At 39.3% G+C, this 26,044-nt stretch overlaps 1 protein-coding gene across 2 annotated transcripts in view; it reads left to right on the top strand.

The window, feature by feature from the left end:
* Positions 1–17,849, top strand: part of ARL15 (ARF like GTPase 15) — a 447,708-nt gene extending 429,859 nt beyond the window's left edge. For both annotated transcript variants that reach the window (XM_020886066.2, XM_070476670.1), the window contains exon 5: positions 15,131–17,849. In XM_020886066.2, coding sequence (XP_020741725.1) covers positions 15,131–15,283 — 153 coding nt within the window. In that variant the 3' untranslated portion in view covers positions 15,284–17,849. The remainder of the gene's footprint in view (positions 1–15,130) is intronic.
* The last annotated feature ends 8,195 nt before the right edge of the window (positions 17,850–26,044 follow it).

The following is a 26,044-nucleotide window of genomic DNA, read 5'->3' as shown; positions in this document are numbered from 1 at the left end:
TATATTCATCAAAGATATTGGCCTATTAATTTTCTTTCTTTGTAATGTCTCTCTGTTTTTGGTATTAGAGTAATGATGGCCTCATAGAATGAATTTGTGAGTGTTCCATCCTCTTCAACTTTTTGGAAACAGTTTGAGGATAGATGTTAATTCTTCCTTATATGTCTGGACGCAGGTGCCTCTGCATACCAACATAGAACCTTTTCTCCAGTCTTGGCCACCGCAGATTCAGTGCCAGGCTGTGACATGGAGTAATCGGGGCCAGAGTTGACTCAGCTCATGCTGGAGCTTACAGCCCACAAGGGAGTCATGGGAAAGCCAGAATCCTAGAGCAGACCTCTCTCCACCGTGCCCCAGGGCAAGCCAGTGTGTGATTCTCAGGAGTAGAGTTCAGGCTTCCCACAGTCCTCCTGTTGGTCTCAGTAGTCTTCCAAAAAGCCAGGTGGACTGGGGACCCAACATGGTTCACTCCCCAAGGCGACTGTCCACCCTTGTAATCTCTTTGTTCTGAGTTTCCTCCCAGGAGCACAGATCACAGCCTGACCGCTTTCTTTTCCTTCCTACTCAGTAACCTGTGTATCTTTCTTCTAGCCTTACTTGCAGAGTCCTTCTGCCAGTTTCTGGTTAGTTTTCAGTGAGAACTGTTCCAGATATCAATATATTTTTGATGTGTTCATGGGAGGAGATGAACATCTTACTGCACCATCTAGATCCAAACCCTCAATGTTTGTTTTTTAAGGATATTGAACTTCATAATGAGGAATCCAGTTTTAACTATAAGTTGCTTTCACAAATAAGACTGTTTCCGTAGGAGACTGCAGGGGTGTGGGTATGTGTGAGTATGGATTTGAGTATTTTAATTTTATTTATTTATACTGTACTTTCACAAGAGGATTTGAGGTGATAGACTCTAATATTGATTCTGACAGTGGATATGATTTTATGCAACACTCTTTACTCAGACTGAAATGGGTGTTAATGACTTCCCCTCTGAGAAGTCTTTTGATTCAGACAGAATAAAATGTGTGATTTGAAATATACAGTTAGAAGCTCTCTTATCCAGACTGATCTGAACTGATAATCAAGAACTGGTTAAAGTATATTGTCATTTAAAAAAAAATAAAATATATACCCTAAATAATTTAAGTTAAAACATACAAATGGTACTGACCTTTTGATATTGGTCCAAGGCCTTTTCTCTGAGTATGTGGCTGCTAGTCAGAGTTCTGTATCATTTCCTGCATAAAATACAATCCTTACTTATGATTTTCAGCTCCTGTTTCCTTAAAGTGGAACCATAGTTAAAGACACTTGAGGAGTCATCTTCCCCATTCCCTCCCATTCCTTTAGAGTTATCTTACCTAAATCTAATTCCACAGCAGTTTGTTTTTAGTGACTTTTTTTCTTGGTTTCTTTTTTTTTTTTTTCCATTTATTTTTATTAGTTGGAGGCTAATTACTTTACATCATTATAGTAGTTTTTGTCATTTGAACCCATCCCATTTAGTTTTCTGTAGAAATAGAAATTCCCCTTTCAAGTTCACATTTCTCTTGTTAGTGTCACATTTAACAAGATTACTTAATGATAATAACAAGTCTGATTGCCTTAGTGCAGAATTATGAATAACTCAGGAGCAGAAACGAGCAGATGTGCCAGAGAGCAGTCTGCCCCAGTCATGAGCATCAACTGCCCCAGTCTTGAGCATCAAGGGTGTAGTCTCGTCATTCCAGTATTGTATCCACAGGCATGGATGTTGACTGTGTAGACAGCTTTAATCCTTGTCTTGTATTAGGGTGATGAAGAGTCAGCTGCTGCTGCTGCTACTACTAAGTCGCTTCAGTCATGTCCAACTCTGTGCGACGTCATAGACGGCAGCCCACCAGGGTCCCCCATCCCTGGGATTCTCCAAGCATGAACGCTGGAGTGGGTTGCCATTTCCTTCTCCAATGCATGAAAGTGAAAAGTGAAAGTGAAGTCACTCAGTTGTGTCCAACTCCCAGTGACCCCATGGACTGCAGCCTACCAGGCTCCTCCGTCCATGGGATTTTCCAGGCGAGAGTACCAGAGTCTGTTGCCATTGCCTTCTCTGAAGAGTCAACTAATCCTAGACAATTAAGTGGAGGTTAATTGAGAGAGTTTTGATCATAACTGTATGAAATTTTGTTTTGAAACCAGCCAAATACTTGTCTTTTTTGTGACTGCTTGATTTTTAACTCGTATTACACCATCAGTCCCTCTTTTGGATCAGTTATATGGCACATGTTGTTATTTCTGTCCTGCTTTCTTTTTCTTCATGGCACTTATTTTTCCCTGGACTTTATTTACTTACATATTCACTTAGTATCTGTCAGTTTCTTCCAGTGCTGAGTAAACTCCATGAGACCTGGGACTTGATCTGTGGACCTTTGTATCCCCAGAGCGCAAAACAGTGAATATGGAGAGTGAGAGAAATGTAACTGCTTCTTTCCAGCGCTTGTTTCAGGCCAGTTTGAAGTTCTCACTGGTCCCCTACCAAGATCGAGTGATTTCTACTTTGAAGAAGAAAGGAGGACAGAGAGTCCGTCCCACGGACCTTTGGTGCTCCTCCGTGGGGAGCTTTCCAGCCCAGTTGCTAAATCTCCTGATTCCAGGGAAGGAGCCTGATGGTTCATGTTGATAAACCATGCATTGAATCATTAACAGGGCTTTCTTCTTTGAATTTTGCCTTTAAAAGGTCAGTTCAGAGTGGAGTTTTTCTGCCTCAGCATTACTGATGTCTGGGGTGGATAGCTCTTTGTTGGGGGCAGGGGGAAGCTGTCCTGTGTATGTTAGGATGTTTGGCAGTATCCCTGACTATTACCTACTAGATGCCTGTAGCAAGTACCCCCTTTACCCGCTTCCCAGCCGCCTTCTGCCAAGTTGTGACAATCAAAAATACCTCCTGACAGTGCCTAATTTCCCTGGGTGGGGGGAGTGGATAGGCAAGAAATAGTTGCCTTGCCTCTTCTCCCCAGTCGAGAGCTAATGGTTTGTACTAGTCCTGGGATGACAACTAGGACCCAAGGCCACACTAACAATGCTGTGGTAAATCCAGTCAATGGCTTTTTGAACCTTCATTTCTGGTGTTCTCTTTATGACTGATTGTAATGTTCTCCAGATTTGTATTTCACAGGCTTTATTCCGAGTTCAGCTAGTCCTGTGTGGGTTTTTTTGGCTAAAATTCCTCCGGACAGATTACCACTTAGCTTTTCTCTCCTCAGGCTGCCTGCAAGCCTCTTTCCAAGCTCATGTTTCTCAGTTGCCAGGATCTTAGGCTCCTGACTATATTGCCAGCAGGAAAAGAAATTCTCTCCCTGTGACTAACAACATGGCAGTTTGTTACAAGGCCATTTGTTACCTGTTCCCCTTGCTCAGATGTGTGATTGAGGCAGCTGTCAGCTTTTTCTGCCTTTCTCCCCCATCTCTCCACGCCTTCCTGTTTTTTCTTTTCCTCCCAGTGTTTCCATGGTGGCTTCTTGCTGGAGCCAGAGGACAAGCTGCTGACAGGAATATCCTTTGAATATCTCTGCATCTGGACAGGGCCACTGGCACCCTCCATTGGCGGCTGAGCAATGCATGGCTTGCCATATTTGTCTGTCTCCTGTTTAAGGCCCAAGAATTTGAATCTGCTCCAACATCTAAATGTTGTTGTTGTTAAGACAGCATGCTGCCATAGTACCACAAGTCCAATATTAAACATGTTTATTTGGGTTCCATATATTAATATTTTGATTTGTTGCTTCTGCTGTTGCTTTCTTACACCTCACAGCTGTGACACTGAGGTAAGGGACACTTTAACTCCATTATAAAAACCAAATAAACCAGAATATATAAACCATATTTTAAAGATTTCTGTGTCTTACCCATTGCATAAATATATTTTTTCCTGATATTTTGTTGAGTCAAAGAATCCTTTGAGTTGGCCAACTGATAGAGGATTATCGAAGCACATTAGGACACCAATATTGAATAAGCAAGAAGTTGCACATTGAAAAATCAAAGCATGTCCTCCTGCTTGTCTGATCAGATAGCCATTGATCAAGGTGTATTTATGGCATGGAGACTTATATAACAGGAAAAACTGAGTATGAGGCATGGTCAGAAACCAATTAAAAAATATACAAGAGTGTTTTTCAGAAACATTTGAAGTATGAAATAGTATAATAATTGTCATTCATGTGTCAGGTAACATCAAGTTACTGCAAATGTTTTACTGAAGTAAATCTTTGGGGGATGAAATTTGATGTGCACTCTGAGGCACATGTTAGATTTGAAATATACCAGGCTCAGGGTCTTCTTTCTCTTATGCCATTTTGCAAAATCACAGGCTATGGTGAAAAAGCATGCAGTTCTGTAACACAAAAGCATAAATTCTCAGATTGGAAGGTCCCGCAATCACATCTACCAGTCCCCGTCTAAGTGTTTAGCTAGGCAGAGGAGGAAGAATCTAATTGAATTGATCCATTTCAATTACTGAGGCAGACACAGTTGTTGGTAATGGATGAGGTTTGGTTTTTTTCCAATATCTCTTAACTTCATAAACTGTGGAATTTATATCTTCAACATGCACTTTACAGTAGCAGGGTATCTATCCCCCCCTCCCACCCACTCAGCCATTTCAATATACATAGTTAATGAGTATTAAGTTAAAAAAAATAACCTTAAAAGAATCAATTTCATGGAGAATGCATCTAGTTAAGCAAGTCATTTAAACAACATTTTACTCGTGTGTAGCAGACCATTTTATAAGTTACTGATAGCTTTACAAGCCTGTGTTTCAGACAAGCTAATTGGCTGTCTCTGATGTGTTTGGGGCTTTCACTCATTAACTCTCCTTCCTGTCTAGTACATACTTGACTAGCTCTCATTCATATAGGTAGGACTAAACAACCATATTCTCTTGCCAGGAGAAAGTTTTTCATAAGTAGATTTTTTCCTACTTACAATATTTACCTTCTTGAAATAAAGATAAATCGTAACATGAGTATTTTCCCAAACATAGAGGATGCAGAAGCAAGTGTAACACCCTAGAAGTGCTTGGCGTCCAAAATGAATGCTGTTTTGAAAGAGTGGAATAAAGGAAGGAGAGAAGAGAAAAAAGAAAATGGTGAGCTGTTGGAAACTGGCTGCCTCTTCAATTAATGGCTATGTTATAGATGTTATTGAAAAGTCCGATGCCTGCACCTGCATGCAAAGACAAGTGTACTGATGCTTCTCTTTTTGCATATGTCAGTGCTTTCCATTCTCTAAGATAAAAATTAGTTGCTTTATTTGGACATAGATTAAAGGAATAGCTCAAAACATAAGTGTCCTGTGGGTCTTGGGATTTCTGGACTGGGTTCTATTTTCCATGATAGGCTGTTTACTTTTCTGTTTGCAAAACAATTCACTGCAGCTGCCTGCAGGCATTTGTATATAATAGAGTTTAAATCACTTAGGCCTACAGTTTTGAAACTGTTCATGAAATCCCACCTTCTAAACCTTAGCCTAATTAATTGTGAAGAGTGGTAACTTCCCTCCAATATTCAGTCTCTCTCCTTTACTAACATTTTAATATGGGGTGAAATATACTACATATTGTGTTGCCCTTATCATTATAGTTTCATTGTACTGAGTACATTTATGTCTGACATTGTACTGGGTACGTTGAAAGTGAAGGTTAAGTCGCTCAATCATGTCTGACGCTTTGAGACCCCATGGACTGTACCCCACCAGGCTCCTCTGTCCATGGGATTCTCCAGGCAAGAATACTGGAGTGGGTTGCCATTTCCTTCTCCAGGGGATCTTCCCAACCCAGGGATGGAAACCAGGTCTCCCGCATTGCAGGCAGACGCTTTAACCTCTGAGCCACCAGGGAAGCCCTGTACCCTCAAGGAACTGACTCATACATATGAAAAAAATTGGAGAATAATTATCCAAAATCTGTGTGACCTTAGTAAAAGCAGAAGATCCTAGTGAATCTGGATGAAATGAAATTCGCATTAGACTCGTGGAGCTGCTTCATCCCCAGTGAGTCTGAATATCTTAACCTATTAATTTGTATAATAATTATTGATAATGTCTGTCTTAAAGAGAAAGTAATGGTTCATATAACTGAATTCATAATTGCCAAAAAGCAGAAGAAACTCAAATGTCCATCAGCTGGTGAACCTGGATAAACAATATATAGCATATCCATATAATATAACATTCAACTGTAAAAAGGGATGAAGTGCTGATACATGCTGTACATGGTGAACCTTGAAAGCATTTTGCTAAGTGAAAAAAAAGCAGGTAAAATTTAATTTAAAATATGTAAGTGGTCAGAATTGGCCTCCTATGTAGAGATGTACGAGAGTTTAAACTTGTAAATAGAATATTCCAGAACTTGAGAGTCATTGAATATATAAATTTAATGGAAGAAATTTTTAAGAATTCTTGTTGGAAAAAAATCTTAACTATTTCAGGATGTTTGATTCTTAATCCAAATGCTTAAAGAGAAAACCGAATATATTACATTTATAAATGAAGTTTTGAAATGGACCTAAACAGTAATTCAAGCTTCTTGAATGTATTTGTTAAAACTTAACAAATGTATAGATAGAGTATTAAGATTTTTAAGTTGACTATAACAGCTTCAACAAAAACTACATTTCAGATACTATACATTTAATAAATTGTATAGTCTCTTTTAAAACTGTAAAGTAACAATAACTTGTATTTCTGTGCACTAAAAACCATCCTAAGGACACCAAAATCCCTCAAACTGACAGGTTACCCCACACCTTGGAGATCCTGTGGCCTTTAGGAAGTCTCCTCATGAAAGAAACCCAGACTGAACACAGAGAGGAAAAAAGTAGTGCTTTGCTGAGAGATGACCCTTCTGTCTGCTAGACCACAATTGAAAACATCTGAAATTATAAGTGGATCTTGGCCACGTTATAAAAGCCAACTTCTCTGTCCCCCTAAAGCGTGAGGCACAGTGGAGAAGAGGGCTGGCAAGCCAGGTCACACTGAGGCGCCGGCCAAGCGCTCCTCGAGCCTCTGCTGGACAGAGAGGAAGCTGCAGGAGGCTGTAGCCAGGGCTTGGCAATCTGTTTTCTCTAAAGGGCCAGATAGTAACTCTTCTGGGCTGTGCAGGACACACTGTCTCTGTGGAAATGACTCACCTTTGCCATTGTAGCATGAAAGCAGCCATAAATAACTGAATACGCATGACTGTGTTCCAATAAAACTTTATTTACAGGGAATTCATAGTGCCTAAGTGCTGAGGAGGCAACCAATGGTGGCTACTGTGACTAAGGTCACTTGGAAAAGTTTCTTCTATAACATTAAGGCTTCCCCTTGAGATAACAGGAGGACATCTCCTGCATCTTCAGAGGTGATCCTCTCCACCTATGGATGGAGGCATCTGGGGTGGGAAGCGGGAACTGGAGAAAGGCCCATGTGCAGGAGTCACCCCGGGCTGCAGTGGGCAGGGTAGGATGACGGGAGTAGAGCAGGGTACAGATGGAAAGACCAGGTATATTTCATTGCTCCCTGAAAACAGGAAGCACTCCTATCTAAATCTGTACCTTTTACAGTCATGATCTGCTAGGAAGCTTTGGGGCTAAGTGAATAATCACCTCTACCCCCAGGTATATCAAAAAAGAGAAAAGAGATGTAATTTGCTCTGTAATTCCAGGTTAGCAAACTAAATAAAAATAGGAATGCTTTTCAGGTCCTAAATGTCACTACCAAAGCAAATGGGATAATTTTATTTGGCTCTTCTGGGAAAGGCTAAATACTCCTGTGCAGTGAAATACCGGATCTCTATATAATTACTATCACAACATATAGCATTCTGTACACGTAGAGGTTACTGCCTGGGCAAGAAGACTTCTAATAAGGGTGAGGCTCAATCACAGGTCATAACCTGCAGTCATTTGTCTGATTTTTAATTATTCCAAGGTCAGACATGCCACACTTTGCTTAAGAAACAAGCCATGTTATCAGAACTACACTTTCTTCTTTACACCCAGTGTTCTTGAAACCAATTGCCCATTATTAACATAAACCCCAAAGTATTGTTGTCATATTGGTTAGCATCAAGTTGTCATTTTCTGGTCCCTATTAATACTCAGTAAAAAGAAATATCTATTCTATGTAGTAATAGCTTCGGGACTGTGGCAAATCGGTTTTACTTATATTACTTATTTCTACCTTTAATGACACGTTTAGTGCCTTTCTAAGAATCCTGCAAGCAGTACAATGAAAAGAACAGCTGGCGCTGCTCTCTCTAGACTAACCTTTCTTTGAACCAGCTGCCAAGAATGCACTCCAAAGAATCTTAATGATGCCCAGCTACTTCATCTCCAGACCCCGTCCTGGAGCCATGGTGTGGGCAAAGTTCTCTCTGACTTTGTTGAAGGTTACCAAGTGAAGCCTGTTTCATGAACTTCTGCAGTAAAAAAAAAACTAAGCTGGAGAACCCCTTTGCAAACATTTATACAAGATGCATGTACTTAGTGATGTGCTAGTAAGAGTTTAACAACCAATTCTCTAGAAAGAAAAAGTCCTAGTTTGTTACTCTTGCAGATTCCCATGGTGTAAATACTCCAAACCATGGCCAATTTCTTGACCTGTATGATTTGACATCCTTGTGTCTGGAGTTGGAAGGAGAAAGCACAGAGTCAGTATTTAAATACAAAGGTTCTTCCCTAGTGTGACATGTGAATACAGTAGGTGTCTCTGCTGTAGTGACTACAGTAGGGAGCTAGATTGTAGCCAAGGCAAGTCCCACTCCCTTTTTAACAGTCATGGACCATGTCCTACAAATTTTATAATACATTCAGGCTCTCTTTGCATCCTTTCTTAATTGGAGCCCTGGGGTAAATTTATCGTCCAGACAGAACTTTTTTTTTCAGTTGGAAAGTGTGTGTGTGTGTGTGTGTGTGTTAGTTGCTCAGTTGTGTCTGACTTTTTGCAATCCCATGGACTGTAGCCTGCCAAACTCCTCTGTCCCTGAAATTCTCCAGGCAAGAATACTAGAGTGGGGTGCCATTCCCTTCTCCAGGGGATCGTCCCAACACAGGGATTGAACCCAGGTCTCCTGCATTTCAGGCAGATTCTTTAACATCTGAGCCACCAGGGAAACCTGTAATTGAAGTATAGTTAATTTATTATGTTATGTTAGTTTCAGGTGTACAGCAAAGTGATACATATACACATATATATTCTTTTTCATATTCTTTTCTATTGTAAGTTATTACAAAATAACAAATATGGTTCTCTGTACTACATACTAGGTCCTTATTTATTTTATATATAGTAGTATGTATCAATTATTTCCAAACTTTTAACTTATCCCTTACCCCCAGACCATACTTTTATCAGAGTTAAGAATCAATATGAACCTGTCTCAAAAAAACATTATTCATGCAGTTCTTTTTATAGACCATGCAGTGGACACATTGCTATGACAAAGAAACCATATTGAATCCACTGAGTTCAGGACAATTAACTGAGTTGTGTTCTCTCGCATCATCCTTCAGCTTTCCCTTCTAGTCAGCAAACCCACTAATTGCGATTTTTCCCAGCTTTCTAAATTTTGTTGCCAATCCTCATCCTGTCGTCTCTACTGTTGACCTGTCACTATTGATTGGAAGGAGCTGAAGTTGTCAACCTAGACTCCATGAGTCCTGATTCCTTCACAAAAGATGAAGAAAGAAGGTGCCTTTATTCCTGAAGTTTTTTGTAACAATCTTCTACCAAGATTCTTCTTACTCAAATTGATCTACGTGATTTCAGAATTATTCTAAATAGTCATATCCCTCTATATTTGAATCAGTTGCTTTTCTTACTTTCAGCTGAAATGGAATCATAGTGCTCTGAGTGACAAAGCCTTTAGTAAACTCTGCAGTACTAAACTGTACATGGCCACTAAAAAGCCAGGAATGAGGAGGGGACTTGTAATCTTAAAACACAAACGGTGAGGACCATTCCCTTGTCCGGCTGTTGTTTCTGTTTTGGTTTGGTTTTGTTTTACAGTATTCTCTTAAATCAGTGGAAGCCTGTATGTTAGCAAGGGGAGCACTGGCACAGGTATGCTCATTAGAGCACACTCTCCAGGCTCCTTCAAGAAGTAGGGATTGAATGACTGAAGCTGTGGGAAGCCAGCTTTCAGGATGCAGATTTCCAAACCTCCATATTCAGCTCCTCTGCCTACCACATCCACCCCTAAGCATTAAGAGAGGTCCACTGTAATCAGCTAGTTTCCTGCAGAGAGAACATATGTATTGTGTGTAGATGGGGATCTGGGGAAGCAGCAGGGTAGAAAATATCCAGCTTCTGTCTCTAGTAGTGAAAGTATGGAAAAATAAGCTAATAGCTCCAGACAGGGGCAAGAGATACCTGCAGAAGCAGGACTACACCAGGTGATATTCTAGACATGCGAGGGGGAAGTGTTCTTTTAGCTGTAGCAGGGACTGGTTGGTACTAATGGTGTTGCATTCCCTAGGAGTAGGGGTGGCATATTCTAAGGTACACAACACAGTCCCACATATCCTAAAAAGTTGTCACACCTTGACAGACATGAATGTGGGTCGAAGTACTCTTTATAAATATCTGAGCTTACAAAGCAACTCCATGTAACATGAGAACAATAACCCCTTGGATGTAGACCCTGCTCCCCAAAAGTGTTTAAAGGAAAACGAGGCCAGCTCTGACCATGCACTGTTTACATGGTGTAGTAACAAAACCAGAAGAAAAACAAGCAGCTTATCATTATAAATAAGATTTGCAGGTTTTTAAAAAGGAAAGATCTATCTTTACAGTTCAGAAACTATTTACATGACTTCCAGAAATGTGGTCACAACAGGTTTGGGGGAATTAAAAATAAAATTTTGAAACAATATTTGTTTGGCTGTCCCAGGTCTTAGTTGCAGCATATGGAATCTTTGTTGTGGCACATGGGACCCTTAGTTGTGGCATGTAACTCTTAGTTGCAGTGTGTGGGATCTAGTTTCTGACCAGGAATTGAACCCAGGCCCCTTGCAATGGGAGTACGGAGTCTTAGCCACTGGACCACAAGGGAAGTCCCCAAAATAAAATTTTTTAACATGTTTTTTGAAGTAAGGGCAAGATAGGGAAAACAGTGAATATCTTTATAACCTCCTTAGAGGTTCGTTACATACGAAAGAATTATTTTGTTACTTCTCCACTCAAGGACACATAAAAGATATCTCCCTCCCAACTAGGGGTTCTCCTGTGCTATGTAACGTCTCACAGGTTTAACAGCTGCTACAATTAGCAGCAAAGAGATGATATCGATTTGTCTCTGTTATATTAGGACTTGACAGTAAATGCGATGTGTGGATAATGGAATGCAGTAATGCAAATCACTCCACAGTTTCGTGAGGGAAGAAAGGGCCCTGATGACATAGCTAAAATAGGTTAGCAACTTATGGTGGCTTTGTTTTCCTATCTCTAGGGTGGATTCATGACCACTGACAAATGCCCACTCTCTGTGACCATCCCGAAAATAGCTCAATGACCACAGGTTGCCAGGCAGCTGTATTCTGATGTCATTGCCCCAAGTGCCATTGCCAGAAGCCAATGTGAAACAACCACCAGCTCCTAATTCCAGCAGTTTCCAGTTAGCCATGACATTTAAGCAGCTGATAAAGTAGTCAAAAAAGAGTTGGGTTCATTTCTCTTGAGTGATTTTTAAAATGTTTATTTTGATAAGAAAATAACCTTTAAAAAATGATGTTCATCATAAAAAACAGATCCCTGCATCTTGGGCAGTTTTTTTAACCTTAAATACAATATGTAAACACATGGTTTATGTTGGTCAAACTTAAACACCTTTCTTTAAAATCATACTCTGGCATGTCGAAGGACAGAAAAAGTAATTGTGGACAAGTCGAGTGTGTGAGTAGGTAATTTTTATTGTCGTATTGGGGGAAGATGGTAAAATGTGCTCTTCAGATTAATGTAGGAAAGCAAAATAAAAAATTTTATCCTGAAGAAAAAGTTCAAGACAGAGCATTGTCTTCATCTTCCCCTCTTTTGTATTGGACTCTTTGTTTTTAGGAACATAAAACTCTGGGTAGTGAAAAGCTATGTTCCCACAGCAAACACAGTCACTTAGTGTATGTGAATATCATTGGAATGCCAAACTTGTTTTTTAAATATTATAAATGTAGAGTGGTGTAGAGTCATTTGGATACCAGTAAAGTGAACATGGGAGAATTACATACCCACTTAGGTTACAGATCTGAAGAATTGATGCTTTTGAACTATGGTGTTGGAGAAGACTCTTGCAAGTTCCTTGGACTGCAAAGAGATCCAACCAGTGCATCCTAAAGGAAATCAGTCCTGAATGTTCATTGGAAGGACTGATGGCTAAAGCTGAAACTCCAATACTTGGGCCACCTGATGGGAAGAACTGGCTCATTTGAAAAGACCCTGATGCTGGGAAAGATTGAAGGCAGGAGGAGAAGGGGACAACAGAGGATGAGATGGTTGGATGGTGTCAGCGACTCAGTGGACATAAGTTGGAGTAAACTCCGGGAGTTGGTGATGGACATGGAGGCCTGGCACGCTGCAGTCCATGGAGTTGCAAAGAGTCAGACACAACTGAGTGACTGAAGTGAACTGAACTGAAAGTGAATATGGGAAAATTAGATACCCACTGAGGTTACAGATCTGAAAATCTCAGGTTACCCACCGTTATTTGTTGGCTTAACACCAGTAGGCTCCTTCATCTGGTGACCACCCTGTAATCAAAGCTTCCATTTCCTTCTCATAGTTAATATTCAGCAGGAACAACTTCTGAAACATAACTACCTTTGGACATCTTTATTATCTTCCAAGTGTGCCTGCATCATAGACTATATTTTCAGTTGCCTAGTACCTAAAATCCTTACTGTGCTTTTGTATCTGATCCATATTGCCAAGTATCACAAATTAACAATATTTTGTAATATTTTCTAGCATTGTTTTTAAATTACCTGTTAATACGCTACTAGGATGAATTCTGTGAAGTTTTAAATGAACCATTTGGCAGAAGTAATGTTAATAATATGCACTTACTGTGTTAGCTTTAATATTACTGGATTTCTTGCCACTAGTCCTCTTCCCAGTTATTAGCAATGTTTAAAATGCTGTTCTTTTAGATTTGAAGTTATACCATGTGACAAGGGTACAGCTTCCTTCCTGTACCAGATTTGCATCCAACACACTGTCCACTCTTGATGGGAGGCATCGTTGATCAAATAGCATATTGCATCATAAGCACAGACTTCCCTCTGTGGTACAGCCTGAAGCCCTCTTTGTGGCATAATCAAAGAGACTAGCCTCTCTGATTTTAAACTCCTTAGAGCAGCCAACTCCTCCTTCTAGCTGTGGATTTGAACGTGTCCTCCACCTGTCGCTCCTGCCAGCTCTTTCTCCCCATGCTGGCCCACAGTCCCTTGGTCCACTGACCAGCAGCCCCTCCCTTGAGGAGGCAGACTGGGTTCTTGGTCCTGGTCTTTGCACAAACAATTTCAGATACTTAATGAAGTAAGTCATTTTCACTGCCCTAAAGAAACTAAAAGAATGAACCTTACATTTTCCATAAGGGAGAATTCCTCTTATTTGTAAAATATCTTGGCCAAAAATTGTTCTGAAGTCATGGACCCATTTTCTGATCTGTAAATGAGCTTCCCATTACTCTTCAGAATCAGAATTAATGAGAGCCCTTCCATTCTCAAGGACTTTTTGTTGTTGTTGTTAGGAGGAATATTTATTATGAATTTGCAGACATCTCTCGAAGGACTTTTGGGACACACTTGAACTGTAAAGCGTTAGCATATTTGGGATTCCTAAAGTACCATAAAAGCTTAGTGTTATTTATATCTTCTTACATAAAAAATGTACACACATATTAATACCACTTTGAATGGTATATCTCTGCTGTTAACAGTAGTCTGGTACTTGTGATGATAAAGTCAAAATGAAACCACATTTGGAAGTGGCTTAAGATTGGAACACCTTTTTTTTCTGGGTCAAGGTATTGATTAAGGTAACACCTTGGCAAGTGGTAACTCCATGGCACATGGGATTTAACTCAGTTTGTTGACAAAGAATGTCTTTGAATAATACTTCTTCTGTTGCTGCTACTCACTGTGTTTGATATAATGTAAACCCTGCTACCAAAATGCAATATCCTGTTCTTGTGTGATACAGTGTCTGTGCATGTGTATGTGTGTATGTAGCTTCATGAACTTTGTACTTTATCATACCCTTTGAGAGAAACATCATCAATACTTCTGGAAACCATGATAATTTGTTATTTATTTGCTGTCCAGAGTTGGTAATCCTGTATGCTATTAGTCAGTATCCTACCTCACACACACGGAGAGTGACTTGTGACCAGTTCATAGTAGAATAGGTTTTCCGATAGCACATGCTACACCCCACATAACAGTTATAAAGTCTTGGTTTTTTTCTCCCTGAAAATTCAAGACTGGGAGGAAAAAAAGCTAAGAGACTTTATGTGTGTATGTATATTTATATGAGAATATATATGCATATACATGCACTTGGTTTCCAACTAGAAAACCACTTTCCCAGGTCTCAGAAATATATGCCAGAGACACATATTTAAATGAGAGATACAAAGGCTTATTTAAATTATATTTTTTGTTGTGTGTATGTTTGAGCAAAATGATTGTCTTGTGTAATTGATAGTGTACATATTATTGGCTGTCACCAGTTTAGTAAGTTAGCAAGGTGACATAATGAAAGCAATTCTGCTAGAATTACTTTGATTGAATTGCAACTTTTTGGTGTTCTGCTATGTATTTTTGACCTGTGCCATAGTACATATAATTCTTTCTCAGACTTCATCAGACCTCCCATGCTGTTAAGTGAATGGGTGGAATGGTAGCTTGCAAGCAGTTCATTCACCCCTAAAGAAAACACTCCCGGGTCACAACATATAACCTATATTATAACCACAGCTGCAGATGGGATTCTAGAAAGTCCTGAACATCAAGTTCACATAGCTTCTTAAAATTCCCCTACTTCATAACTCACAAAATTTCAGTAAGAGAAAGATTCCGATGTAATTAATAATCTGTTTCTCTCCCTCCCCCCAATTAAGGTCAAAAAATATTTTGAACTTGAACCACTTGCACGTGGAAAACGCTGGATTCTGCAGCCCTGCTCGCTGGATGACATGGAGGCACTGAAAGACAGCTTCTCTCAGCTGATAAGTTTGTTAGAAGAAAAAGACCATGAAGCTGTAAGAATGTGAAATCTGGTGAAGAAAATGGGTTCCCACAAGGCCTTGAACCTATCATGTTAGTTTCTCCCTTTAATTTTATTTTAGTATCTGGACTGTAATAGCTTTAGTATCTGTTTTCTTCCAGTTATCTCAAACTCTCATCTCTCTATTAAAGTAAATATTCTGTAAATCAGGTGACTTATCATCGGCATTACCGTCAAGTACACACTACTGAGAGAGAATTTATTCTCTGTTTACCACTAATTATCTTCACCTCATGTCTCTTCCTTCTGTTGTTCTAAGCGGCTCTTCTCTGTGTTAAAATGGATGGAATTTGTGGCCCATAGAAATCAAATCCCGTATAGAGGACTCAGGGAGACTGAGAACCTTGGCTCATTGACCCTGGGTTTGGGGTGGAATGTTGTGTGACTGGCATCCCCCATAATATGTGTATCATTTTCAAAATCTGTTTGTGGTTTTATCTTATTTTTAAGTTTTTTTGTATACTGGCCTTACAGCATATGGGAAAAAATAAGCATCAAAAACTTCAGTTAATCACCTTATCAGAAAGGAATATCCTTGCCATAGTAAAATTGACTTCAAAGAACTTAAAGACAAGATGCCTAATTTTTTTTAATTACATCTAAAGTCTCCCTCAGTCTGCTCTTTGCTAAGAGCAAAGACATTATTTCCATTTTTGAGAAAAGTTAGAGGAAATTTAGGCACAGTGTATGCATCACTGTTCATCAAGTCCTCAAATATTTTTTTAATGGAAAAATTACCCAACATTAAGTCAAGCTGCAGTGTAATATGTTTCTGAAAACCTTTTTCTAAAAATCTTATGTCTGATTGATATAGAGAAAGTAATTTTTAAAATAATAGACAAAACTTTTTAAAAACAGCCAAATGAAGTATAGTTTATACTGGCTAAGGCTTAAGCTGGCATGGATTTGACAAAGATAATAAAGGCAGAATCATCTGTATAGTCATTCAATAAGTGCTAATGTAGTTTAATGGAGTCTGTCAATGTCTCCATCCAGTAATTAAAGGTCTATCAGTATTTCTATTATAAACCTCTATTTTCAGGGGTTTCAGTATGCCCTTAATAATGTGCTAGGGCTGCAGCAAATAAATAATTTTAAGGCCTAGATTCAGTCTTTGGAACTGTTTTTTTGTTTTTGTTTTTTGCATTTAGTTTAAATGATAAAATTATACAGAGATAAATGTACAGTTTTACTAAGTTTTGGCACCTTTGACTTTTTCTAAATCAGGAATAATCTATGGATATTGAGGTTAATGGATAGATAGAATACCCTTTGGCACATTTTGTAGATTTTTGACCATTTAAACTACAAAGTGAACAAATGAGAAAAAACTGCTCCTTTCACCTGAGCAATAAAAACATGTTTGGAATTTTTTTTCCATTGACTGATTCCCAAATACCACAGACTCGAATTCTATTACAAGGTGATGTAATACCTTGTAATTCTCCAGAAGATACATGTCATTCAGATACAGTTTTTGTGGTTTGATCTTGTGGATGAATTTTAAGGAAATCATTACCTTTGAAATATCGAACACTTCTTTTAAGCTTTCTGTTTTTTTTTTAATGAAATGGATCCAAAAAGATTCATATTCAGATTTGGTCTGCAGCATCCTGGAATATTTTTAAAACGTAACCCATGAGCAGCACAAAACTTTTATTCCGATGACCACTTGCACAGTTCCTGCTTTTATTTTGTCCTGTTGTGCTCATCTTCTATGAAAAATAAATGATTATTAGGCATTGCTTTTTCTGCAAGTTCATTAAATGTACAATGTTGTCTTTTTAAGATACTGTAGCTGAGTGCTCCTAAGCCATCTGTTAAATGACTTCCCGTTGTCTGTGTGTGTGTTCATGTGTGCGCCAGGGATGGGCTTCTTCTCAGACCCACGACTGTCTGCAGTGTCTCAGCCGTCAGAATGAAAACATTATCAATCAGTACCCAACAACAGCTGTTTTTGACAAGTTTCTGTCTGACGCCTAATGCTTTACAACTGTCAATAAGGCTCCTTCTTTGTCTAGCAGTTCAGAGCTCGCTGTCTTGCTGCTTCCATGCGGCATCCTGTCCTTGTAACCCTAGAATTTGCTGTGTTTGGGAAATCCACTTGGGGAAGGGGGGCCTGGACGGACATGGGTGGGTGGGAGGGTGGTGTGCGTGGTCTGTCATATTCCTACTTTCATGTAAAGTGCCACAGGTGTCTTAGTTTGCATATTCGAATATTATATAGGAAAAACAGTCTGTTATGTATTTCTTCACTTAGCTTCTTGTTATATTTATGGAAGTTACCAGTTTTGTACCTTCTTAGCTCAAGCAGTTGCCTTTTTGTAATGGCAATTAATTTATATGACAGAACTTTGTATCTCCTGTAGTTTACAGTATCAGTTGCTAACTAACTGCCATATTGCCCTGTCTTTCTATTAAAAAATTCTGTATCTATAATTAAAGGTTAACAGATTCATGTGGACAATTGCCAGGCAAGAAGAACTCGTTTTGTCCGTGATTTATATGATTTCCACTATCTTCAAGTGAAAATAAACGCTGAGTAGAATTGATGTTTTCAGACTGACTCCTTCCAACTTTAGCATTTGGGAGTCCCAGATTTCTGTTTACATTTGTGTTGCCTGTTTAAGTCTTCAAAATAAGTTCTGCTGCTCTTGGGTCAAAACAGATGATTAATTCACGTTGCCTTTGAAGCCATTGTGAAAACCTTAAGAGACAAAAAAGAAAGAAAAAAAAAAGCACAAGGGTCTTTTCCAGTTGGTTTGTCTTCAGCAGCAATTTACTTTCATTGGAGCCATTCCTTCAGAATGAGTGAGCACAATCGAGACGTTAATGTCAGATGTCATCCTTCAATCAAAGCATCATTTTATAATATTTGCTGTAAAAGCAGCTTTCTAAGAGTAGCTGTTTGGTGCAGTGAACTTTGTCCTTTAAGGTGGATTGATGCCCCAAAGAAGTAAGTAAATATTTTTAAGTGACTCAAGAGGAAATGCTGTGTATTTACAGGTCCATCCTAAGGATAAGAGTATTCTGTAAAAGAAAAACAAAAAAAATAGATGGACGAAGAAGCTAAAGAAAAAGGGGAGGGGAAGAATACATGATAGAAAATGAAAAATACAATCCCCAACTCTTGTTTGCTCCCAACATTATCCTGACAAATTATTCAACTACACAGAAAGCCTGCAACACCTCATGTCTAGGCTGGGAACCAACCAGCCTTCCTAGTTTTGTTTCCAAGGTAGGCAATTAGCATTTACCAAATTTCTAAGCACCTCAGACATATCCAGGCAAAATGTGGACAAAACTGTAAGATTTGCAGCCAATGGGGTTTTCTTAAAAAAGTGCAAATGGAATATTCAGACTCCAGTGGAAATCTAATATTCATGCCTGGCTTTATCCTCTTTATAATTTTAGAGTGCATTTTCATTAACCTCCTGACCTAATGGTGCAAACAGAAAGAAAAAGATACGTGGAGGGGGCGGGAAGTGGGAGTTCCCCTTGGGGATCCCTCCTTTTCAATGCATTTGTAGGGAAGGATAAAACTTTAGGAGAATGTAGATTCCCTGCCATCTTTTTCCCAGCCTGGGTCCTAGAGATCTGAAGTTCATGCTGTGAAATGCATTATCACATCATGTTGGGAATTCCTGGATCCCAAGGGTTCACAACTTTTGGTCCCTACTGAGTCAGCATGATTAAATGATTTGCATCTCAGGGTTAAATGTTTTCCAGCTTGGATGCACGGAGTGACTGATGAGCCCATTTTGGCACCCTGCCCCACCCCCCTCGGGCTGATTTAGGAACATGAAAAGGATCCCTGTGAGACCCAGAAGCCTTAGATGGGATATCAGTTTCCCCTCCCCTTTTCCCATATTCTTTGAATGAAAAACTCTCCTTCCACCTACTGTTTCCTAAGAGCTGGAACTTCTTACTTCCCATCCAGGGCATTCATCTGTGTGTGACAACCTCTTCATGAAGTGGTGTTCTGTGAAAACCAGTGCAAAAGATTTAAAAGGTACCGAGAAGAATCTCTCCAATATACATCCTTCTTTCCTTACAAAAGAGGGTGAAGTAAAAAGTGCATGATTCTTCTATCACATTTTCTGTACATTTCCATCTCTGCTCTGAGGATGGCTCTGATCATTGGATCCTGCGTTAGAAAGGCCACCAACGATGTTCTTAGGCTTATAGCTCACCCCAACATTTTAATCCTCTGCTCAAGTCCTCAAATTGCAGGGAGTTTCCATGGGATATGTAATTTGAATAATCATTTTTCAGAAGGAAGTAGTTTCAGGCTTTGTGGTTTAAAGCAGCTTCACTTACCATATATACTTTGTGAGGTCACTGGTGCCAGTTTGGAGAATAAGGAAAAGGACTCCTCGATTTCATGCCTTGCTGGGACAAGCCTGGCTTATGACCCAGTCTGACTCCTGACCCCATAGTGCTTCAGTGCATGTCTCTATAGCTGTGACCGACTTGGGCATGGCCATCAAGTGGCACTTTAAAAAAAATGATCCTCTGAGGGGAAAAAGTGATCTGCAAACTACCAAAGAATGATGAATTCTTCTTTTCCCTTCTTCCTTTATTGTTCCAAAACCTCTCCCTCTCATTCTGATGTTCTCAAATTACTCTACAGAGATAGTTCATCCCGGTTCTTTGTTAGCAACAACTTTACAGCCGTGGAGGTGAGTTGACAGTATTGTACCCAGAGAGGAAAACCTGGCTCCAAATACACAGGGACAAGATACATACTGACAAATGAAAATAAGCCTTGAATAAGCATCAGATTCCCAGATCTCCCTCATGGCATATAGAGAAGTGGGGGAGGTGGTCATTTCAAAAAAGCCTAAGATCACTTACATCACAGGCAACCCTTCCAGAAGGTGTGAAATCCAGCCTAGAATGCCACAGCCTTTACTGACAAGTGATTCATGGAGACAAAGGCTGGAGCTTCGGCATCAAAAAGATGTCAGACCAAACACCAAACGCCTGTAAATGATTGCTTTGCAAGCAGTGGAATGACTAGAAGACCTGATCTGATGCCTCCATGTCTGGACAGCTTACAGAAGACATGGGTTGGTGGGGGCGGAGAGGGAGGGTGCCTCTTTTCAGACGGAGCCTGTGAAAAAGGCTGTTTCTGGAGAAAGAAGTAAAACCATGATCCTCACCTGAGATACTCCTGTGGAGATAAATGATTTCTGGCTGGTTTATGTATAGTATATGGAAAGGTCAGTCAGAAAAATGTGTGTCAAGGGCACCTGAAGGCCAGACTGGTATAGTGTGATATTAAATCATTAGACATATAAATAGAGTAAATTAAAAATGAGACGATTTGGTTGGAGCGGAAACTGCTCACCAAAAGGCAGAGACAGGAATGCAAACAATAAGTCTGGCTGTCATTCTCTATCATCTGGAGCAAGTCAGGCTTGGCTCTGGACCTTCTCCAGTTGTTTTACAACTTTCTAGTCATGGGGTGTTTCAACCCAACACTTTTATTAAGCTGCTTCAACAGGATTTTTCAGATGACACTTTGTCAAGAGCCAGCTTACCATGATATTTTTTTACAGGTTTTATCTCACAATTGGAACTTTTGGTTTTGATAATTTTAGGCTTTTGTTTTCTTCATGCATTTGGTATGTTTTTGCTGAACACCTGCTCTGTCCCTGGTGTTATGTTAGATACAGCACTAAAGAGAGCAGTCTTGGTCCCTGTCTTTGAAGGACTTCCATTCCTGTGGCATTTGGTTAAGTTGGGTTATTTCTGTGACTCTAGAGAATATTTTTCTATTTGGAGGGCATTTTTATAGTACAATTGTAATTTGAATCTCTAGATTTTAAAATATTTTTTCTTGGTCTGAATTTCTGGTTTTCAGCCCTACTAATGTCAAATTGTCTTTTAGTGCTTTATAGTTTCTTTTGAGACCATTAATAAAACTAGAAATCTAACACACACATATGTCAAAAAGGCTTGCCCTCTTTTTAGTGTCTTTCTGAATAGAACTCTGTAAAACTAGCAACTTTTCTTCTGTTTTTCTGCTATAACAACAAAGCATGTGCCTAGCACACAAATTGCCTCCAAAGTGCAAAACCAAACTCTGTCAATCGCCTACTTTTTTTTTTTTTTCATCTTTTCTATATTCACAGAGCTTTACCTTTTTCTGTAGAACAGTGTGGTCTCATGTTTCTGTCTGGTGGTCTGATAAATGATCTATATTTGAAATGATGAATCTCCAAGAACATAATTCTTCTATGGTAGCAGTCTCTTGTGTTTTATTCTACCTAACAGTAAAAGATTATGGCATCTGGTCCTATCACTTCATGGCAAACAGAAGGGGGAAAAGTGGAAGCAATGACGGATTTTATTTTCTTGGATTTAAAAATCAAATCACTGAGGATGATGACTGAAGCCATGAAATTAAAAGATGCTTGCTCCTTGGAAGGAAATCTATGACAAACCTAGACAGCATATTAAAAAGCAGAGATCACTTTACCAACAAAGGTCTGTATAGTCAAAGCTATGGTTTTTCCAGTAGTCATGTGTGGACATGAGAGTTGGACCTGAAGAATTAATGCCTTCAAATTGTGGTGCTAGAGAAGACTCTTGAGAGTCCCTTGGACTACAAGAAGATCAAACCAGTCAGTCCTAAAGGAAGTCAACCCTGAATATTCATTGGAAGGATTGATTTTAAGCTAAAGCTCCAATACTTTGGCCAGCTAGTGCAAAGAGCTGACTCACTGGAGAAGACCTTGATGCTAGGAAAGATTGAGGGCAGGAGGAGAAGGGGGAGACGGAGGATGAGATGGTTTGATGGCATCACCAACTCAATGGACATGAGTTTGAACAAACTCCAGGAGACAGTGAAGGATAGGGAAGCCTGGCATGCTACAGTCCATGGGGTCACAAAGAGTTGGACACAACTTAGCGACTAAACAGCAACAGTAAGAGAGAGCATCTGTTAAAAAAAAATACATGTTTCAATGCTGTTCTCTCATATCATCCTACCCTTGCCTTCTCCCACAGAGTCCAAAAGTCTGTTCTATACATCTGTCTCTTTTTCTGTCTTGCATATAGGGTTATCGTTACCATCTTTCTAAATTCCATATATATGCGTTAGTATACTGTATTGGTGTTTATCTTTCTGGCTTACTTCACTCTGTATAATGGGATTAGGACATCATGTCAGTAATTCATTCCTAATGGACTTGGCAAGATAAAAGGTTCTTTGCATTTTTGTACTGCACTTGCCACTTTTCTATAAGTTTGAGAGAGAAGGAAGGAGGAAGGGAAGAGCGGGGGGAGGAGGCGAAAAAGCCCCATGATCTAAAATAAAATGTGTTTAATTGAAAAAAAACACACACAATTCACATGCCCAGACAGAAGGAGTCACACATAAGCTATATGACCCACTGGATGTCCTACCCTAGTCAGAAGCAGTAAGTTTCAACTGGGTTTCAGGATGTTTGTTTGCTTCTCATTGACAATTAGAGACCTGAAGAGACCTTTTTAAAGCCACTACTTATTTCAAGATGGTACTTGGACAAAGTTGTTCCTTTAGCAGGAGTTAACATATTTTGGATTTAGAACACTTTTGCAAAGTCTATACCAACACCAGTTTTATCTCCCTGAACACCTAAAGTCCATACCATTCTTCCCTCACCAACCCCAAGCCCCAGGATAGGTATGCCTCTCAGAGAACCGTAAGGTCCTCTGGATAACCAGGTAGACTCACAAAAAAAGAGATCAAAACAGAATCCTTTCTCTTTGCATTCAAGTCATCCCATATTTTTAGGTAAAATAGAAAAATTCAGTAAAGTCACATAATCAATTAATTACAGTGTGTGGTTTCTACTTTAAGGTTCTCCCCCTAGTGAAATAATCAGTGTCTGCTAGCATTACAGAGAAACAACCAGGGATGAAGTCCTTTAAACACCTGTGAAGTATTCTAACCTCCAAAAATTGAACCAGAGTCTGATCAAACCTCTGGATTTAACTAACAATTTGCAGAAAATACAGGAACAAAGGAGTATGTTAAATCACACATGGTGACTTAATGCAGTGATTAGAATCCAAACTATTGGAAACTCAACTTGACATATGAGTTAGTTAAACAGATGGCAGGAACAGAAAAAAGGAATAGAGGGAGGAAACGTGTAGAGTGAGTCTTAAGAGCTGTATCAAATAATTGCAAAGTATAGACCCTTCTTGGATTCTGGATCAAACTATCAAAATGTAAAAGGATAAAATTTGAGACATTGAAGAAATTTAAATTTACTAAATATATCAAACTTATTAAATGTATCATGAATTAAGGGAGCATTGATTACTAGGATATTTTAGGTATAATAATGGAATTGTGGCTATGTATTTTTCAAAGAAGACCTTATTTACTAATGACATATACTTAATCTATTAGTGAGATATTCATGGGTGAATTCTTAGGCTTGAGATTTATTTCAAAATAATAAAGTGTGCATAGAAGAACAGAAATACTGGAGGATATAGATGAAACAGGATTGGCCATGGGTGACAATTGTTGAAGCCAAATGATGAAAGTACATGATAATTTGCCTGCCTCTGAATGTAGAACTGATATTTTCCCCAAGAAAAAGTGTTTGACTAGTACAGCCACTATGGAGAACAGTGTGGAGATTCCTTAAAAAACTGGAAATAGAACTGCCATATGACCCAGCAATCCCACTCCTGGGCATACACACCGAGGAAACCAGATCTGAAAGAGACAGTGTACCCCAGTGTTCATGGCAGCACTGTTTATAATAGCCAGGACATGGAAGTAACCTAGATGCCCATCAGCAGACGAATGGATAAGGAAGCTGTGGTACATATACACCATGGAATATTACTCAGCCATTAAAAAGAATTCATTTGAATCAGTTCTAATGAGATGGATGAAACTGGAGCCCATCATACAGAGTGAGGTAAGCCAGAAAGATAAAGACCAATACAGTATACTAATGCATATATATGGAATTTAGAAAGATGGTAACGATACCCCATATGCAGGACAGAAAAAGAGACAGATGTATAGAACAGACTTTTGGACTCTATGGGAGAAGGCGAGGGTGGGATGTTCTGAGAGAATAGCATTGAAACAAGTATACTATCAAGTGTGAAACAGATTACCAGCCTAGGTTGGATGCATGAGACAAGTGCTTGGGGCTGGTGCACTGGGATGACCCAGAGGGATGGGATGTGGAGGGAGGTGGGAGGGGGGTTCAGGATGGGGAACACATGTAAGTCCATGGCTGATTCATGTCAATGTATGGCAAAAACCACTACAATACTGTAAAGTAATTAGCTTCCAACTAATAAAAATAAATGGAAAAAAAAAGAAAAAGTGTTTGAAGGAGAATAAGAAGGAAAAGAGAAAGCGAAGAGGGTGAGGAAAAAGCCACAGAATAGAAGAAATTTGCAACACAAAACCAAATCTTGCAGGAAAATAATATATTCAGAACTACTCAAATCAAGAAGGAAAAAAGAGCAATTGATTTAATGGAAAAGTTAGCAAGAGTATTGTGAGATGCTGTCATTTGGTGCACTCATCAGAATACCTGCAGTTAAAGACAGTACCAGGAAAAATAAAAATGTTTTTAAAAATGTGTGTCAATCTAGCATGTTAATCAGCACTGAAAATCTGTGTCCTGATTCCAAGGAATGTGGCCTAGTGACTAATCCCCCAGTTTTTGGAGTCAACCAGAACCAGCTAAGAGTTCTGTTCCACTCCTTGTTAATCACATGACTCTGGAGAATAATCACTTAGCTGTGTTGCAGTTTCTCCTCCACAATTAAGGTAAAATACCTACTTCAAAAGGCTTTCATGGGGATTAGATAACATGTGTCATGTGTATAAAGTGCTTCTCATGGAGCCTAGCACCTAGGAAACAGTCAATAAATGTTAACAACACTGGTTCCAGAAGGTATGTTTCGGAGCAGTTTTCCCTTTGCATTTCTTAGGTAGAAAGCTCTGCAAGAGCTGAGGGAGGTTAAAAGGTGTAAATGGTGAGGTTTTACAATCAAGAAATTTCAATAAAAACCCACCCTCACCTGGTCACAGAGTTTTTCTAGACTAGGTCAGCATACCTCCAGTGACCTGTATAACTTCAGTCTTTTGTCATTGAACTGCCCATTCATTTATTCATTCAGCAGCACCAGTTGAATGTATATTATGTGGAAGGCATTGGGCTATATGTACTGGTGCTGTGCTGTGCTTAGTCGCTTAGTCGCTCAGTCGACTCTTTGTGACCCCACGGACTATAGCCCGCCAGGCTCCTCTGTCCATGAGTACTCTCTAGGCAAGAATACTGGAGTGAGTTGCCATGCCTTCCTCCAGGGGATCTTCCCAACCCAGGGATCGAACCGAAATCTGCATTGCAGGTGGATTCTTTACTGACTTAGCCACCAAGGGTACTGGAGAGAGGTAAAAATCAATTAAAAATATAACCTGATAAAGCCCTCAGAACTAAATATTGGCTAGTTAAATCTTTATTTCTTCAGAAGTCACTCGGATTTTTTCCTAATCTGTCCTCGTTAATGATCACAGAAACACAGTGCTTACGCTCATTGTTGCTTTCTACAATAACTCTTTACAGCACTAAATACAGGGAAGTTTCATGAATATTGCTGACTGACTGATAACTTCAAGTTAGAGACAAGGGTTTTACATTTAATACATTGTTTTCATAGGGCTAGGATTGTGTGAAAGTGAACTTTATCATCAGTGGTTTAAAAAGTG

This window comes from Odocoileus virginianus, chromosome 14 (genome assembly GCF_023699985.2).
Source record: "Odocoileus virginianus isolate 20LAN1187 ecotype Illinois chromosome 14, Ovbor_1.2, whole genome shotgun sequence".
Classification (NCBI taxonomy): Eukaryota; Metazoa; Chordata; class Mammalia; order Artiodactyla; family Cervidae; genus Odocoileus; species Odocoileus virginianus.
Note: the sequence above shows the minus strand (reverse complement) of the source record. Positions and strands in the feature narration are given on the sequence as shown.